This window comes from Vespula pensylvanica, chromosome 1 (assembly GCF_014466175.1).
Source record: "Vespula pensylvanica isolate Volc-1 chromosome 1, ASM1446617v1, whole genome shotgun sequence".
Classification (NCBI taxonomy): domain Eukaryota; kingdom Metazoa; phylum Arthropoda; class Insecta; order Hymenoptera; family Vespidae; genus Vespula; species Vespula pensylvanica.
In genome coordinates, this window is record NC_057685.1 from 1,707,539 (window position 1) to 1,723,430 (window position 15,892).

The window sequence follows — 15,892 nt, forward strand, 5'->3', positions numbered from 1 at the left end:
CTCTCTCTCTCTCTCTCTCTCTCTCTCTCTCTCTCTCTTTCTCTGTTTCTCTTTCTCTCTCTCTCTTTCTCTCTCTATGCACGTAAATTTTATTTCGAAAAGAATCATCGTCGTCGTTTCAATTTCTGTACATAAACATACATATACTTATATATATATGTATATATATATGCATAAAAATATATACATATGTATATATATAAATAATAATAATAATAATAAGATTCTCACCAGTTCCATCCCGAAGCGTAGATTAGAATTGCTTGCCGTAGAAAATCCGAGTGACGTTGTAAATTGTAATAGCTGTGAATCATATTTTCCGAGCTCCTCTCTGATGAGAAACAAAATGATAAAAAGATGATCGAGGCGTACATTTTCGAAAGCACAAATCCTATGCGTATGTACAGATTATATATATATACATTTTGTCGTGCGTATATATGTATAGACATTTTATATGTATATATTTATACATATATGTACATATATATATATATAAATATCATTACATATTATATATATATATATACACATATATACATAATAAATATACTATCTACCTATCGTAATTCGTTGCTGAATGTTGTACCGATGCTTACACGTAAAAAAACACACGCTTGTTGAGCCTCCGCCCGAATTTAAGATAATGACCAAAAAAAAAAAAAAACCAACAAACACAAAAAAAAGAAAAAAGAAAAGAAAAGAAAAAAAAAGTCCCCTTTGGCTTTAATTGCATAGCTATGACTATTAATCTCAGCTTTATTCTGGTCTCAGTAACGCGAAAGGGAGGAGTTCTCGGACAAATTTGAGGCGCTCACTTAGTCAACCACTGGGTATCAATCAGCTTTCACCCTTGATGCGCACCAAAACTGCAGGTAAGAGAAAAACCACCCACGAGGTATCTTCGAAGAATCGGTAAACGAAAGAAGTTTTGCTTCTATCCGACACAGGATACATACCGTGTACATATATATATATATATATATATATATATATATATATAATATATTTTTTTTTTCTCATTTAAACTTAGTAGAAAAATGGCTTTTTGTAATTTTCATTTCTTCAGAATATTTCTCTATATTTTTATATTCGTTTGATATGAAACTTATTCCACTCGAAAGTTCTTTATCTCCCTCACCTGAGTCAAAAGACAAAAAAGTTCGTCTTTTGGTTAAATCAATGCGCACTATCTATTTCTTTCTTACCCCACTCTCTTCTATATATTTCTCTACCTTTTTCTCATTGTCAATGTTACTCGATCATTATTTCTTATTAGATAGAAGTAACCTGGAACATTGTAAAAAGTTAGCATGTGCACCTTGAATAGAAGACATGGTTGAAAGTTCATCGCTCTCTTTGGACCGCGAATGCATTTAGTAAAGAGAAATCACATCGTCATGAACCGCTCTGCACCTGTAATTTCTATGTACATATATATATATATGTATATATACAAACGTACATATATATATATATATGTATGTATATATGCATATATGTATACGTACATATCTATGTATCATTTGATCTTGTCGTAAAATCAAGAGAGAACGTTGCTTCTTACCCATACCCAATCGTTCAATCTCCCATCGAAACGCTTCTGTTCGCAAGGCTGCAGTAGAACCGTTAGATCGTTCCAATTTTGATGGATCTCTCGAAGTGGAGATATGAAAGGTGATGAAGGAAACGAAATAAAGGAAGATAAACAGACGCACAAAAAAAGACAAAAATAAAAATAAGAAAAGAAGAAAGAAAAGAAGAGAAAACAAACAAAAATTGATCTTCATCTTTTTCCCGTTGTCACCCGTTGGCAGAACGAATTGGAGATGGAGAGAGAAAGAAAGAGAGAGAGAAAGAGAGAGAGAGAGAGAGCGAGATCGGAGAGACTCTTCCTAAGAAGCTAAAATTATCTACTTCGAGGCGAAACTCGAAAGGACTTGAGGCACTGTGTGCGTGCTGAAGGAATCACGTGTAGTTGATTCTCGTGTCGACTGATGCATCGATCTTTTTGTAATCTAGGGGCGAGATTACCCGGTGGAAATGTCCTGTCCGAGGACGAACAGGATGGTAGAGGTGGTACCTCAGACGACGAGATGATGTCCGATTCCGAATCATCCATCGCCTCGCTCACGGACAGAAAGAAGTCTTTCGAGCAGACGATGGACGAGGAGGTGGTAATCCTGGCCGAGGCTGTTTGGGATCACGTAGCAATGGAACCGGAGGAATTGGCCTTTCGAGCTGGTGATCTCATCGATGTTCTCGACACGGTCGATAAGGATTGGTGGTGGGGTAGCTGCGGAGGTGAACGTGGCTGGTTTCCTGCTGCTTTCGTTAGGGTATATATTTTTCTAATCATTTCTCGATAACTTCCGAGTCATTCCAGAAAGAGAGAGAGAGAGAGAGAGAGAGAGAGAGAGAGAGGGAAAGAAAGCTGAGTCATTATTAAAATATCCCAAGTTTTCTCAAACGTTATTTCTTCAATGACATTTCAATTATAGTTGCGGGTAAGTCAAGAAGACACCGTCGAAGATTGTTTGGCCGCGATAGCCTCCGGAGGTACGTCGAACTCTCAAAGAAGACGCACTAGTGTTTCGTTGCTATCGAACGAACAGGTCAGGACGAGCGTAGTTCGTGAATTGGTCCAAACCGAGAGAGACTTTGTCAAGATTTTAAGGGACGTTACAGAAGGGTATATAGCGGAATGTCGAAGACGTACCGACATGTTCAACGAGGAACAAATAGAAACGATCTTTATCAATATTGAAGAACTTCTAGACTTTCAATCAGAATTCTTGAAGGATTTGGAATCTCGTATCGATTGGAATTCACCGCACAAAAGCTGCGTTGGCGAGTGTTTCCTCAAACACGTGAGTAAGCAAAGTGGACACCTGATATCGTTCTCCTCCATCTTGGAACTATTTCGGTAACATCAAAAGACATTTTTATCGAAAGTATCAAACTAAAAGGTTTGCATTCTATTTTTAGAGAGCAGGCTTTCGAATGTATTCTGAATATTGCAACAGCCATCCGATGGCAACCGCCACACTGCAGGAACTTTATCAGCACAATCGTTATAGCAAGTTTTTTGAGGCTTGTAGACTGATGCGTGGTCTGATAGAGATACCTTTGGATGGATACTTGCTTACGCCGGTTCAACGGATATGCAAGTATCCCCTGCAGTTGGCGGAGTTGTTGAAATACACGAAAGCAGACCATCCAGATTATCATAAAATTCAAGAAGCTTTGGAAGCGATGCGAGGCGTTGCTGTATTGATCAACGAAAGAAAAAGACGAATGGAAAGTTTAGAAAAGTTGGCTGCTTGGCAACTCAGGGTCGAAGGATGGGAGGTACGTTTTGATTCGTGACAGTTGTCGTTAATTTTGTTGAACGTATTATTACATCACGATATTATGTTTTGATCTTTAGGGCGAAGATCTGATAGAAGTATCTTCTCAATTGATTTATCAAGGTGAAGCTATGCGAGTAACCACTGGCATGTGGACGAACAACATCACGCTTTTCCTCTTCGATCATCAGCTCGTATATTGTAAGAAAGATATTTTGAAACGTAACACTTACGTTTACAAGGGTCGTATTTATCTCGATACAAGCGAAGTCATCGATGTGCCAGATGGAAAAGGTATATATTGTTGTAAACTTTTTCGTCAGGCTAATTTAAATAAATGTAACCGATAATAATAATATTCTCGCAGATCATCAGTTGGGTGTTACGGTCAGGCATTGTCTGAAAGTTTATAGCTGCGTACGAGACAAATGGTTGTTGTTCTGTTGTCGTACAGCCGAAGAGAAACGTCGTTGGTTGGTAGCAATGGCCGAAGAACGACGACTGGTAGCTCAAGATAGGAACGATGGACTGGAATTTCCAGCAGCTGCTCGGCAACTCGCCAGATTGGCGGCTACCAGACAACGTAACAGGCCACCCGTAAAACCTCGCAGTATGCAAACTGTTTTATATGTAAAATCTAGATCCCCCGACCAAGGAGAAAGGAACGAGATGAATCTTGAATTTTAACTGTTGTTTTAGGCAAATCGTATAAGAGAGAGCCAACGTATGACGTGTCAAACGTGGTAACGCAAGGAACAACGAATTCATTGGGCCGTAAAGTCGGTACCTGGTTCACGTTCGGTAGCAGCAAGAAAAGTGCACGACCTCAACCGTCCTGAGACAGGCCCACCTTCGTTCCGTACATCGATTTGTAAAGACACTTCAACGTGAACAAAGCGCTTGATCGTACTTCCACGATCGTGAATTCTAATGATCTGATGAAGACGAAGTCCGTTATCAGCGCTCATCGAATGTACGGTACGAAGGTACGTCAAATTTTCTTTATCGTTCGTCGTGCTGTACTAAGGTATAGATAATACGTATAAACGAGAAGAAAATCAAAGTACAGCCGCGATGTAAAGTAAGACTAGCTCGTATATAAAAATCTTGAAATGTAGTGAAATTACATGATTGTTGTTCCGCATCAAACTATTACTCTACGATTCTGAAGAAAAAAAAAAAAGAAAAAAAAAGAAAAAAGAAAGAAAAAAAGAAAAATGACAGCAGATCTATTATGTCAACGATCCTTTCGTTCACTGCCTCGCTGAACAAGAACGTGTTTCGACAAGCACCGCCGCACTAACTTTGCTCCCTTAACTATTCCTTCGATCTCTCCGATGAAATGCACTTTGCTTAAAAAAAAGAAATAATAATAATAATAATAATAATAATAATAATAATAATAATAATAATAATAATAATAATAATAATAATAATAATAATAATTAAAAAAGTCCGATATATATATATACATACATATACGTATATCTTAATTGTACATTAAAGTTCTTGATCGAGCCAAAGCCGATAAACATGAAAGATTCTTCTAATTGGACATGTAGGGTCGCTTGGAAGACTGGTTAGGAAGTATTCTCAAAGGAGAAATGTAATAAGCTAGAAGGGATAAGAATATCACTTAGCGATAGTTAGTAAATGTATAAAAATCAAATAGTATGCTTTTGAGATACTAAAGGGAAAGTACTAGTCACTTGTATCTGCAAACTGTAATAATGACAATGATCAATGTTAATCTTTATCAATACGCGGAATGGCTTTATACGAATGCATTTAGAATGAACGTCGAGCTATCTTTTTTTTTTTTTTTTTTTTTTTAAACGATGACGATCGAAAGACTGATGAATATGATACGCGCTTGTATAGGAGGAAATAATTATTGCGGAACATGATTAAAGGTCTTTCGTAGATGACATCTCCAATGGGCTTCTTCGTAACTCTTATTACTGCCTCGTTAAATGTAATACGTTGTTATTCCACGTGAACTATGTAATGATAATACTCATGGTAGTTTCTGCAGCGATTGAATTAATTTTAACAAGGCCATAATTATGTATGTTTTCGTGGTATAACAAAGTGGCACTTTGTTTGGTAAAATACTTGAGTATAATGGCAAAAAAGGAATATATATATATATATATATATATATATATATATATATTACTGGGTATGTAAATATAGTACGCATATCAAAGCCCTCGTTACACGAAGACCGTCTAAGGAATCTGCACATTTTTTCTACTCTTGTACAGAACGCGAGGATTCGTAATAGAAGAAGAAAATCGGTTGAACGGTAAAGAAAGAACTTTGAGATCAAACGTCTAACACGTAAATGAAACTCTTCAATTTGACGCGCAAAAGTTCGAAATTAAAGGAAAAGGAAAAAAAAGGAATAAAAGAAAAATTTAAAAAAAAAAAAAAGCAAAAAAATATGAAATAATAAATAAAAAATAAAGATTTGCTCTCACCGATCGAAAGTTCTCAACACTGCCAATATGTTTAAAGAAACATCTTTGTTCGATCAATTTCTACACATGTCTGCTTTGATAAACCAAAAATCACAATTGTACGCTGAAAAAAAAAAAAACAGAAAAATGTTATCGTTATGGCTTCGCACGTGTATTTTTCTTTTGTTCGGTTCTATTTTCATTTCAATGCACAATTATAGAAAAAAAAAAATATTTAGACAAAGGAGAAGGGAGGAAGAATAAACTAAATATATAAGTTTCCGCTCAGTTTCTGGCATTGCATCTACTATATGACAAAGACAATATAATCGTAGATCAGGAGAGTAAGATTCCTATTAAGCTGTATAGAAAATATTAGTACGTTGACGCTTAGATTAGAAAGGTACATTTATTGCTGGACCTAGCTCTTCTCAGAGTTATTTTTATAGGACGAATTTATTGATTTCAATGTGATTTCTTTGTGTATACTATTGCACAAAGACAAGCTCTAAAAATGATCAACTTATTTAAAAATATCTCGTGTCTCTCTCTTTCTATCTCTCTATTTCTCTCTCTCTCTCTCTCTCTCTCTCTCTCTCTCTCTCTCTCTCTCTCTCTCTCTCTCTCTCTCTCTCTCTCCCTCTCTTTCTTTCTCTTTTTCTCTCTTTCTCATGATAAAAGGATTAGAGGAAATGATAATATTAAATTATTTATTATTCACCGAAATAACTTATCGAATTTATGCTTAAAATGATAAGAAAAGGAATATTATCAGATGAACGTTGATTTCGACGATTAATATTTATTTTCAATATCATCTTAAATATCGATGAAACGTTCTAAAAATCTAAAAAATATTTAGAGACACGCAACTATAAATATCATTCCATCTCTTGTACTACTATTGGAAGCCTCTTGCCATTATTGCTTAGAGCCAATAAAGTACAAGATGTTAATGCGAATATATCGGAAATACAAGCTACATACAAAAAGTAAAATAATGTGCTTTGAAGCAATAATAATACTAGAAATTACATATATATACATATACATATACATATACATATACATATATATATATATATATATTTTCCCCTAAATTTGATAATGATAACTGTATGTGCATATTTAAGGAGAAAAAAATATAAAGCTCATTTTGTTATTATCAACATACTTAGATATATCATGGCAATGAACTAAGAAAATAATACTGAACATGTTGCTCTGTTAAATGTACATAAATAGATGTATTTTACAATTGTAAATACTGTAGACCTACCAGTTAATAACTTCAACGCATTTTAGAATAAAAAAAAGTAACTTTCAAATTAGTTATATGTAACATTCAAACGAAGTTACTTATTGATTATGATGTAACGTTTTGTATATTTGTACATCTGATTTAATGATTTAATAATAAATTTCCAACTTTTAATCTATCATTCGCGTTATATATAGTTATTGTTTATAGTATATATGTACAGTTGAATTTATAACTATATAATTGCGATTTATCATTTATCAGATACAAGTATTGTTGAGTTAAATACGTGTAAATAAACATTTTGTAATTACTACAGTCACGTTTTATTGTACTACGTTGCACTACGTACGTACGTCCTGTAGATATAGTGTAAAAAAATATGGAACACATTGGTAAAAATTAAAAAAAAAAAAAAGAGAGAATGTATCAAATATCATAGAATGTACTTAATAATTAAGTACCTAGTATATAATTAGTACTATTAGATAATTGTGATTTTAATTGGTAATTATCTTTTCTTAATTGAGTCGCAACTTGTCTGAGAGCTTTGGCTTCCTCTAATAACTGTGTATTCTCTTCCAAATTTTGAGTGTACTTTTCTCGAATCTCTCGTAATTCCGTTATGTATTCGCATGCTCGCGCTAGAATATCGCCTTTGCTCTATCAACAAAAGTATTTTAAACAAATCTGTAATGACAAAAATAGAGTATAATGTACTGAAATGTCTTACTTGCAACTCAGAATTAGCTTTTATATCTCCTTCGCTAATGCCATTTTCATTATCTGGTAGAAGCTTTCCCAATTTGAAGATCCAATTATTGATCTTGTCTCTTCTACGCTTTTCTACTTCATTATGCGTTACTCTTCTTCTTTCGTCTCTCTAATAGAAAATTTTTTAAAAAACTGAATATGATTCATTGACTATGATAGATATAAAATGATATAATATTACAGTTATCGTCATCTTACTTTTTTGACACCTGGAACAAGATTCTCAGATGTTTCTATTTGTACTTTGGCAACGCGAGGCATTACATTCCTCGCAGAATCTGAGGTAAGCACTTCGTTACCACTACTCAACAAATAAAACTGTCCATTTATTGGAGAAGTTAAAACTTGTACAGTATTATTTACAGGCGTTGTTAAGGATAATTCATTATTGTCTAAATGATTATCACTAACTTGTACAACACGATACGCCACAGTACTTTCATTTCTATTTATTTGACAAAATTGATATTGAACATTATCATCTTCCGATGTAATTTCTATATTACCATCCGTATCTATTATTTCAGCTTCCTCCAAAACCATCCCGATATTATCTTCACAAATTGTTGCTTCGTCTGTACTACAAAATGAAATCAAAATTTTTGATTTCTTTGAATTATTTTTTCAAATAAACATATATGTTCACATAGATTCATCGTATAACCTCAATCATTGTATAACCTTCATGAAATTATTCCATTTCAATCTTTTAATTACTCACAACATTTAAGAACAAGAAAAATATACGACAAGAGAACATTTAAATAAATATTCTATTGCGTAATATAAAATTAATAAATTAAAACGTACGTTAATGGCATAACAAACAGAATGATCAATATAATAAAACCATCTATTCTCATATAAATAAGAAAATAATTAATATGTGAAACATAACCTACCTCTCTTCTATTCGACCAAAATGATGTATAATTTCCATCGCCGCCTGCGACTAAATTAATCTTTAAACTTTTTTCTTAATAAACTAATTCAATTCATAGCTAGACTTTTTATCAAATCTACACATCTTTTCACGAGCGACGCGACGCAATAATGCGGAAGTAACCGATTGCCCGATGCACTTTAAATGGAAAAGAAAGATAATTCCAACGAGATTGTATTGATATTTATTTCACTTCTCCTCGAAGGACAAAATAAATATAATTTAAATCGGATGATTGTTCTATCTTGTTTTATATTTTCCATTACAAAATTACGAATAAAACTGAAGTAAAATATTGTCGAAAAATTCGTTCGAACGTACTTTCAAAAATCTAATATATCTTATATTTGTAATAATAATCTTATATATGTAAATAGATCAGACAATTAATCTTGTAGATAATAATTTGAATTTTGCGCCATATTAAAAAAGTCGAGGAAATTCATTAAAAATTATTTTTTTTTTTTTAAGCCTCATCCAATCGAGAGAAATTAGAATAATTGTTTAAACTATTCGCTCAAACCTCATCACGTGGAAGTTGCTGTATCTGGAGATCCACGGGCTGACGGTAACACTATTCTAAAATCCGTGGTACTATTAAAATAGCACGTTAAAAAAGCACGATCTAAAAATCATTATATTTCTATATTACTACTCTTTTAAAATCTTTTTATATAATCTTTTTATATAAATCTTTTTTTATAATCTTTAATATATTTGATATTATTTAAATAATTATATAATTACCAAATAATATTGATTCTGAAGTCTTCACTTTTAGAAATAGAGAGCTACGATGTTAACTCGCCGGAATACACAATAAAACTGTTTCGATAATAGTCAAAGCCAGTGAAGAGTTTGTTTTTGTTTACGTATAATACTTATTTTGTTCAGAGATGTCGCTAAAGTGGTACACGTTTCAAGAGAGAGAAGGTATAGCAAATATATAGTACTATATATATGACGTAATACTACGACGTAAGTACGACTGTTCGTAAAATATGTTGCTAAGCAACCGTATATATACTCACGATGACTTTAATGCATCGTCTTTTTACAACATACGAATAACGCAACTTTTTAAAGTGAAATTTATTTTATAACAATAAATCATGTTACTTAAGTATCTAGGTACAATTGTATCGTCACATGTAGGTTATCTCGTATTTGTATTTCATTTTTATTTGCGAAAGGAAACCGATTCATTTGTATTAATACAAATTTATATCTTTGTTAATTATAGGAATGTGAAAACAAAGTTATTAGCATAGTTTGGTCACCTAATAATCAAAAACTTGCTGTTGCTTCTACCGATCGTTCAATCTATTTGTTTGATGAAAATGGTGTTAAAAAGGATAGATTTTCTACCAAACCTGTGGAACCAAAGGCATTATATTTTTAATTATTAATATATATATTAATTATTTGTTTATATTCGTTTAAGAAGCTCTTAACAATGAATGGTTGTTATTTCAGTTTGGTAAAAAAAGTTACTTGGTTAAAGGTATAGCATTTTCTCCAGACTCGATAAAAATAGCAGTAGGTCAAACTGATTGTATGGTTTATGTCTACAAGATTGGCGAAGAATGGTAATTTATATATATTTTACATATTATTATCTCTATAAGATGATTGAATATTAAACACTTGTTTTATATGTAAAAAATTGTAATGTGTTCATAGGGGTGAGAAAAAAGTTATATGCAATAAATTTAAACAAAATTCAGCAGTCACTTGCTTAGCATGGCCTACAGAAGGACCTATTATAGTCGGTCTTGTAGATGGCAAAGTCCGTGCTGCATTTATAAAAACTCACAAAGCACAAACCTTGTATACGGCAGATGCTATGACAATTGCATTGGCTATAAAGTAACATTTTTGATATTATATATAAATAGTATAGTAAAACGTAATACAATGTTCTAATTATTTGTGTCTTTCTTTTAAGTATTCGAGGAACCGGCTTTTTATCAAGTCATGCAGATGGTAGTATTATAAGGTATTACGTAGCAGAAGACGGGAATGTCGAACCCTCGGGCCGTGTTTGTATTCACAATGTACCAGCGTATGCTTTAGCCTGGTCCCAAGCTCATATTATGGCAGCAGGTTGTGATAAAAAAATAACTTTTTACGAATTTCATGGAAAACTTGTTAAAACTTTTGATTATAGTAGAGAGAACGGTGAAAAAGAAATGACAGTTGCATGTTGTAGTCCCAGTGGACAAAGTATTGCCATAGGTTCATGGGACAGAATAAGAATATTTGATTGGATTCCCCGCAGAACAGTGTGGGAGGAAGCAAAGATAAAAGAATTGCCAAATTTCTACACGATAACAGCATTGGCATGGAGAAAAGATGGTTCAAGATTAATCATTGGTGGATTGTGTGGTGCTGTAGAACAATTTGAAACGATATTAAGACGTACTCTTGTTAGGGGGAGTCATGAGGTAGCATATGTCGGTCCTAGCCAAGTTATTGTCCGACCGTTAAATGGTACTAGTCAACCAGTTGTAATTAGATCACGTACTGGAAATGAGATAGAAGATGTAAAAGTCTTAGGCCGCAAGGACAACAATATTGTGGCGCGGACATCAACAACGTTATTAATTACTGATATTGAACAAAATCTTATTAGTGAAATACCTTGGGAAGATAAGAGCAGTAATGAAAAATTCTTTTTCGAATATCCTGGAGTTTGTTTGATATTCTGCGCTGGTGAATTAACAATTGTTGAATACGGTAAAAATGAAATACTTGGATCTGTTAGAACTGAAGCAATAAATCCTCACGTTGTTAGCATAAGAATTAATGAAAGACACGTGCCTGGTATGGTAGACAATAAAAGATTAGCATATCTTTTAGATCCAAGAACAGTACGTATAATCGATTTCGTAACGGGTGTTACCATTAGCATGATAACACATGACGTACGAGTAGATTGGCTGGAATTAAGCGAAACAGGGCACAGACTTCTATCACGAGATAAGAGAGGAAGATTATGGTTAAGTGACGATCAAGGAGGTAGAACTTTGTTACTGACCGGAGTAGGTTTTGTATCTTGGGTACCCGGAAGTGACGTTGCCGTAGCACAAACAGGTCAAACATTAGCGGTATGGTATAATGTCGATGCTCCGGAAGCAGCAACGCTTATACACGTTCGTGGTGACGCTGTAGATATCGTTAGAGAAAATGATCAAACATCGGTGATAGTCGAAGAGATGGGTAACAAAGTATCTTATTTGCTCGATGAAGGATTGATTGAGTTTGGTACGGCATTACATGATAATGATTTTGGAAGAGTAGTCTTGTTTTTAGAAGAATTAGGTGATACTCCACAAGCCGAAGCTATGTGGGAAAATGTTGCGAGAAATGCGATGGCTGCTAGACAGTTATCAATCGCAGCACGATGTTACGCTGCTCTTGGCGATGTAGCTTGTTCGAAATTTCTTAGAGAAGTTGTCAATGTTGGAGAAAAATATGCGATCGAGACAGGTAACGATTCGTTGACAAGTCCAGATTGTTGGGCTATGCTGGCAATATTGAATGGAGAATTGAAAACTGCAGAGGTCATTTATCTAGAACAAAATGAATTAGATAAAGCTTTAGATATGTATCAAAAATACTGGAATTGGGAGGATGCATTAAATTTAGCACAAAATCGTGGTTGGTCTGGATTAGCAGAGTTAAAAGGTCGTCATTTAAAATGGTTACTCGATAACGGACAAACGGCGAAAGCAGCAGCTATAATAGAAACGGATAATCCACAACGCGCAGTGAAACTTTATTTAGAATCTCGTAGACCGGGACGTGCAGCTAGATTATTATTAGTTAATAACGAATTATTAGAGGATCCAACGATCGTGAAGGAAGTAGTACGAGCTTTAAAGGCAACTGATTTGATGGAATTAGCAGGAGAAATTTTAGAAAAGACATCCGATTCTATGGACGCGATTAAATGTTATGCCGAAGCTGGTGTATATGCGAGAGCGTTGGAATTGGCTCGTAAAATCGATCCAACGTCCGTTGTTATTTTAGAAAAGGAATGGGGAAAACATTTAGCCGCAAACGGTCATTACGATGCCGCGATAAATCATTTTATCGAAGCAGGTGAAACCGTTCTTGCTTTAAATGCAGCGATTGACGCCCGACAATGGAGAAAAGCGTTACAAATTATGCAAGTGGTCGAAGACGATGATCCACAAATACGAAAGCAATGCGAAAAGCTTGGAGAGTATTTTGAATCGATAGGAGATAAAAATTTAGCCGAAAATTTATTTTTACGAGCACAGAATCCCCGAAGAGCAATTGATACTCACATCCAATCTGGCAATTGGAGTCGTGCACACGAGGTAGCCATAGAATATATGAACGCTGAAGAAGCTAACGAGGTTCTTGCAAAACATGCAGAGACCTTAGAACAGGCCGGTGATTTACGGCATGCCGAAACACTTTATGTAGCGATCGGAGAATATGACTCTGCAATAGCGATGTATAGAAAGGCTGGTCAACGTAATGACATGATAAGATTAGTTGCAAAATATAGACCAGAGTTACTTCAGACTACTCATGCTCATTTGGCGCGTGAATTGGATGCTGCAGGCAAACCACGAGAAGCCGAAGAACACTTTTTAGGAGCTAACGATTGGCGAGGTGCTGTTGCATCTTACAGATCAGTTAATATGTGGGAAGATGCTTTACGTGTTGCAAAACAATCTTCTGGAGAGAAGGCTGCACACCAGGTTAGAACATATCGATTTATTCGAAGGATCCTCTTTTAATTCAATTTTGTGTATATTGCTCTAATATCAACGCTATTCCATAGGTGGCTTTGATGTGGTCGCGTACATTGGTACCAGAATTAGGTGCGAGATTGTTAATGCGATTAACATACTTTGAGGCTTGTCTTCAAATTGCGTGCGAAGCTGGTCTGTTCGATTGGGCTTTAGAAATTGCAAAGTATGGTACATCCGATCAAAAGAAAGAAGTTCATTATAAAAGAGCCATGGCATTGGAAGACGAAGGAAGATTTTCAGAGGCAGAAAAAGAATTTATTCAAGCTGGGAGAGCCATGGAAGCGGTACAAATGTATATACATACTCGAGATTGGGAAGCTGCGGAGGATGTTGCGCAGTCTCATATTCCAGATGCATTAAATCAAGTTCTTGTTGCAAGAGCTACCGAAGCAGCCGAAGCACAGGATTACAGTCTTGCGGAATCTCTTCTCTTGAGAGCGCACAAGCCAGAGATAATAGTAGATCATTATAAGGTAATAAATTTTCGTGCTTTCTCTCTCTCTTTCTCTCTAAAAGCATGTTAAAAGTATATTTACATTTCTGATTATTATATAGAAAGCTGGTATGTGGTCCGAGGCATTGAGAGTATGTCGAGAATATTTACCGAGTCAAGAAGCTGCGCTTCGTCGAGAATTAGGACAAAAAAGCGCAGGAATCGATGGGTTGAATGCGTTAGAAGAAGCTCAAAAGTGGTTAGAAGTTGGCGAGGTACGTGCTGCGTTGGATATTCTTATCTTAGATCCTCAAGCATCGAGAGCTTCTTTAAGCCGAGCAGCTGAAATTATTCTCCATCAAGCTGATCCAGAAATTGCTACAGAAATTGGTGGAGATTTAGGATCACGATTATTTGACGTCGGTGAATACGCTCTATCCGCTCAGGTAAACTTTTATATCAATATATACGTATATATATATATATATATATATATATATATATATATCGTATGTTAAAACGAACTAGATTCATAGAAAATTAAAAAAAAATTCAATACGCTTTTGCGAGACAGGTCTTTTTACAAGCTGACAGGATCAGAGATGCCATTAACGCTTTAGCTGCAGTAAACGAATGGGAAAGAGCACGACGTATCGTAACAGAACTCGCTCCAGATTTGGAGCCATATTTAGAAGCGAAGTACAAGGATGCCATGATAAGGAATGGAGAAATAGAAAAACTAGTAGAAGTTGATGCCGGAGCTGCTTTAGAAATGCTCGCACAAAAAGGTCAATGGGATCAAGTGTTCGAAGCAGCTAATATGCAAAGTCCAGAATTATTACACAAATATGTCGCACAACGTGCAGCCCAATTATTAAAGTCACATTCACCAGTACAAGCTCTTAGACTTTATATGCAATATGGCGCATTACCAATACCACAATACTTTAATCTTTATCTTCAATTATCCGAAACCGTTCTCAATTCCGACGAGACTTATAACGAGTACAAATATTTATCTCAATTACGAAGCATCCTGTTCGAATTATGTAAAAGTTTGGAAACGTCCTCGGCGAGCGGTATGAAATTTCGTAAATTTTTAGAAGCGTCTCATTATTCCGCGGTCAGGTGCGGATGTAGATCGTTTACAGGATTATCAGGGATAGTGACTAAAACGTCCATTACGCTTATACGTTATTCCGACATTTTGTTACCAGATCGTTGCTATTACGATGCCGGAATGGATGCACGATCCAACGGTTTAACTAGCGAAGCGTTTATATTTTTAAATCATTTTTTGGATCTCGAAGAATGTATAGAGGAAGGTGATAGTAATATTCTCGACGTTGATGATCTCAGAGTAACAGATTTCCCACTGCAAGTACCTTTACCAGCTACTCTTAGCATGACGAAGGAACAACGAGAAGAAGCTAGAGAATGGGTATTAGCAATTTCTATGGATCAAAAAGTAGAGCAAGGCTTGCCGATCGATCAACGTGGAATTTATGTCGGTTCGTTAACGAGTTCTATGAGTAATTCAATACCATTACAAGAATGTACGCTAACAGGATATCCGATTCGTGGTCCAGTAATTAGATTTGAAGAAAATAATCGCGTAACCGATCGCGACGATTGGACCAAATTGGTCAACATTGCTCGACAAACATCACCTGACTCTGCGTTAAACGATATTATATTATTTATACAAGATTGGTGCGGTGTCGTTCCAACTTATTCGTTTTGAAAAAAAAAAAAAAAAAGGAGAGAAGAAAAAAAGAATATATTTTATGTAGACGTGTTATACTATAAATAAACTTGGTGTATTATAAATAAAATAAGATTCTAAAAGATGTGTTTAACGATTCAACGATACGTA

General features: G+C 34.9%; 3 protein-coding genes across 8 annotated transcripts in view; 2 read left to right on the forward strand and 1 right to left on the reverse strand.

The window, feature by feature from the left end:
- The window catches only part of LOC122633033, a 145,718-nt gene extending 140,940 nt beyond the window's left edge, over positions 1-4,778 (forward strand). For all 4 annotated transcript variants that reach the window (XM_043820507.1, XM_043820486.1, XM_043820496.1 and 1 more), the window contains exons 15-21: positions 775-875; positions 2,023-2,339; positions 2,502-2,870; positions 2,989-3,351; positions 3,431-3,644; positions 3,718-3,960; positions 4,050-4,778. In XM_043820507.1, the coding sequence (XP_043676442.1) occupies positions 775-875; positions 2,023-2,339; positions 2,502-2,870; positions 2,989-3,351; positions 3,431-3,644; positions 3,718-3,960; positions 4,050-4,189 (1,747 nt within the window). In that variant the 3' untranslated portion in view covers positions 4,190-4,778. The remainder of the gene's footprint in view (positions 1-774; positions 876-2,022; positions 2,340-2,501; positions 2,871-2,988; positions 3,352-3,430; positions 3,645-3,717; positions 3,961-4,049) is intronic.
- A 1,667-nt stretch (positions 4,779-6,445) lies between these two features.
- Positions 6,446-9,708, reverse strand: LOC122633060 (upstream stimulatory factor 1-like). 3 transcript variants are annotated; one of them, XM_043820562.1, is made up of 6 exons: positions 9,538-9,708; positions 9,314-9,415; positions 8,750-8,799; positions 8,046-8,427; positions 7,807-7,956; positions 6,446-7,736 (listed from the first exon to the last, which is right to left on the reverse strand). In XM_043820562.1, exons 3-6 carry the CDS (start codon positions 8,785-8,787, stop codon positions 7,530-7,532), a joined length of 777 nt encoding a protein of 258 aa, XP_043676497.1. In that variant the 5' UTR covers positions 8,788-8,799; positions 9,314-9,415; positions 9,538-9,708; the 3' UTR covers positions 6,446-7,529. The 3 variants fall into 3 exon arrangements, with proteins under 3 accessions (XP_043676497.1, XP_043676506.1, XP_043676488.1); XM_043820571.1 differs by lacking the exons at positions 9,314-9,415; positions 9,538-9,708 and having other exon boundaries at positions 8,046-8,422; positions 8,750-8,928; XM_043820553.1 differs by lacking the exons at positions 9,314-9,415; positions 9,538-9,708 and having other exon boundaries at positions 6,595-7,736; positions 8,750-9,052.
- A 52-nt stretch (positions 9,709-9,760) lies between these two features.
- Positions 9,761-15,882, forward strand: LOC122633048 (intraflagellar transport protein 172 homolog). The gene is made up of 8 exons (XM_043820527.1): positions 9,761-9,941; positions 10,034-10,177; positions 10,267-10,379; positions 10,474-10,659; positions 10,739-13,529; positions 13,613-14,056; positions 14,139-14,462; positions 14,591-15,882. Exons 1-8 carry the CDS (start codon positions 9,903-9,905, stop codon positions 15,758-15,760), a joined length of 5,211 nt encoding a protein of 1,736 aa, XP_043676462.1. The 5' UTR covers positions 9,761-9,902; the 3' UTR covers positions 15,761-15,882.
- The last annotated feature ends 10 nt before the right edge of the window (positions 15,883-15,892 follow it).

Bases quoted from the DNA above. Each gene is read 5' to 3' on its own strand.
- LOC122633048 (XM_043820527.1), top strand. From the start codon at position 9,903: ATGTTACTTAAGTATCTAGGTACAATTGTATCGTCACAT. The intron at 10,380-10,473 runs GTAATTTATATA...ATGTGTTCATAG, and splicing joins TACAAGATTGGCGAAGAATG to GGGTGAGAAAAAAGTTATAT. The intron at 13,530-13,612 runs GTTAGAACATAT...GCTATTCCATAG, and splicing joins GAGAGAAGGCTGCACACCAG to GTGGCTTTGATGTGGTCGCG.
- LOC122633060 (XM_043820562.1), bottom strand. From the start codon at position 8,787: ATGGAAATTATACATCATTTTGGTCGAATAGAAGAGAG. The intron at 7,957-8,045 runs GTAAGATGACGA...ATTTTCTATTAG, and splicing joins TTGTTCCAGGTGTCAAAAAA to AGAGACGAAAGAAGAAGAGT. The intron at 7,737-7,806 runs GTAAGACATTTC...TTTTGTTGATAG, and splicing joins AAGCTAATTCTGAGTTGCAA to AGCAAAGGCGATATTCTAGC.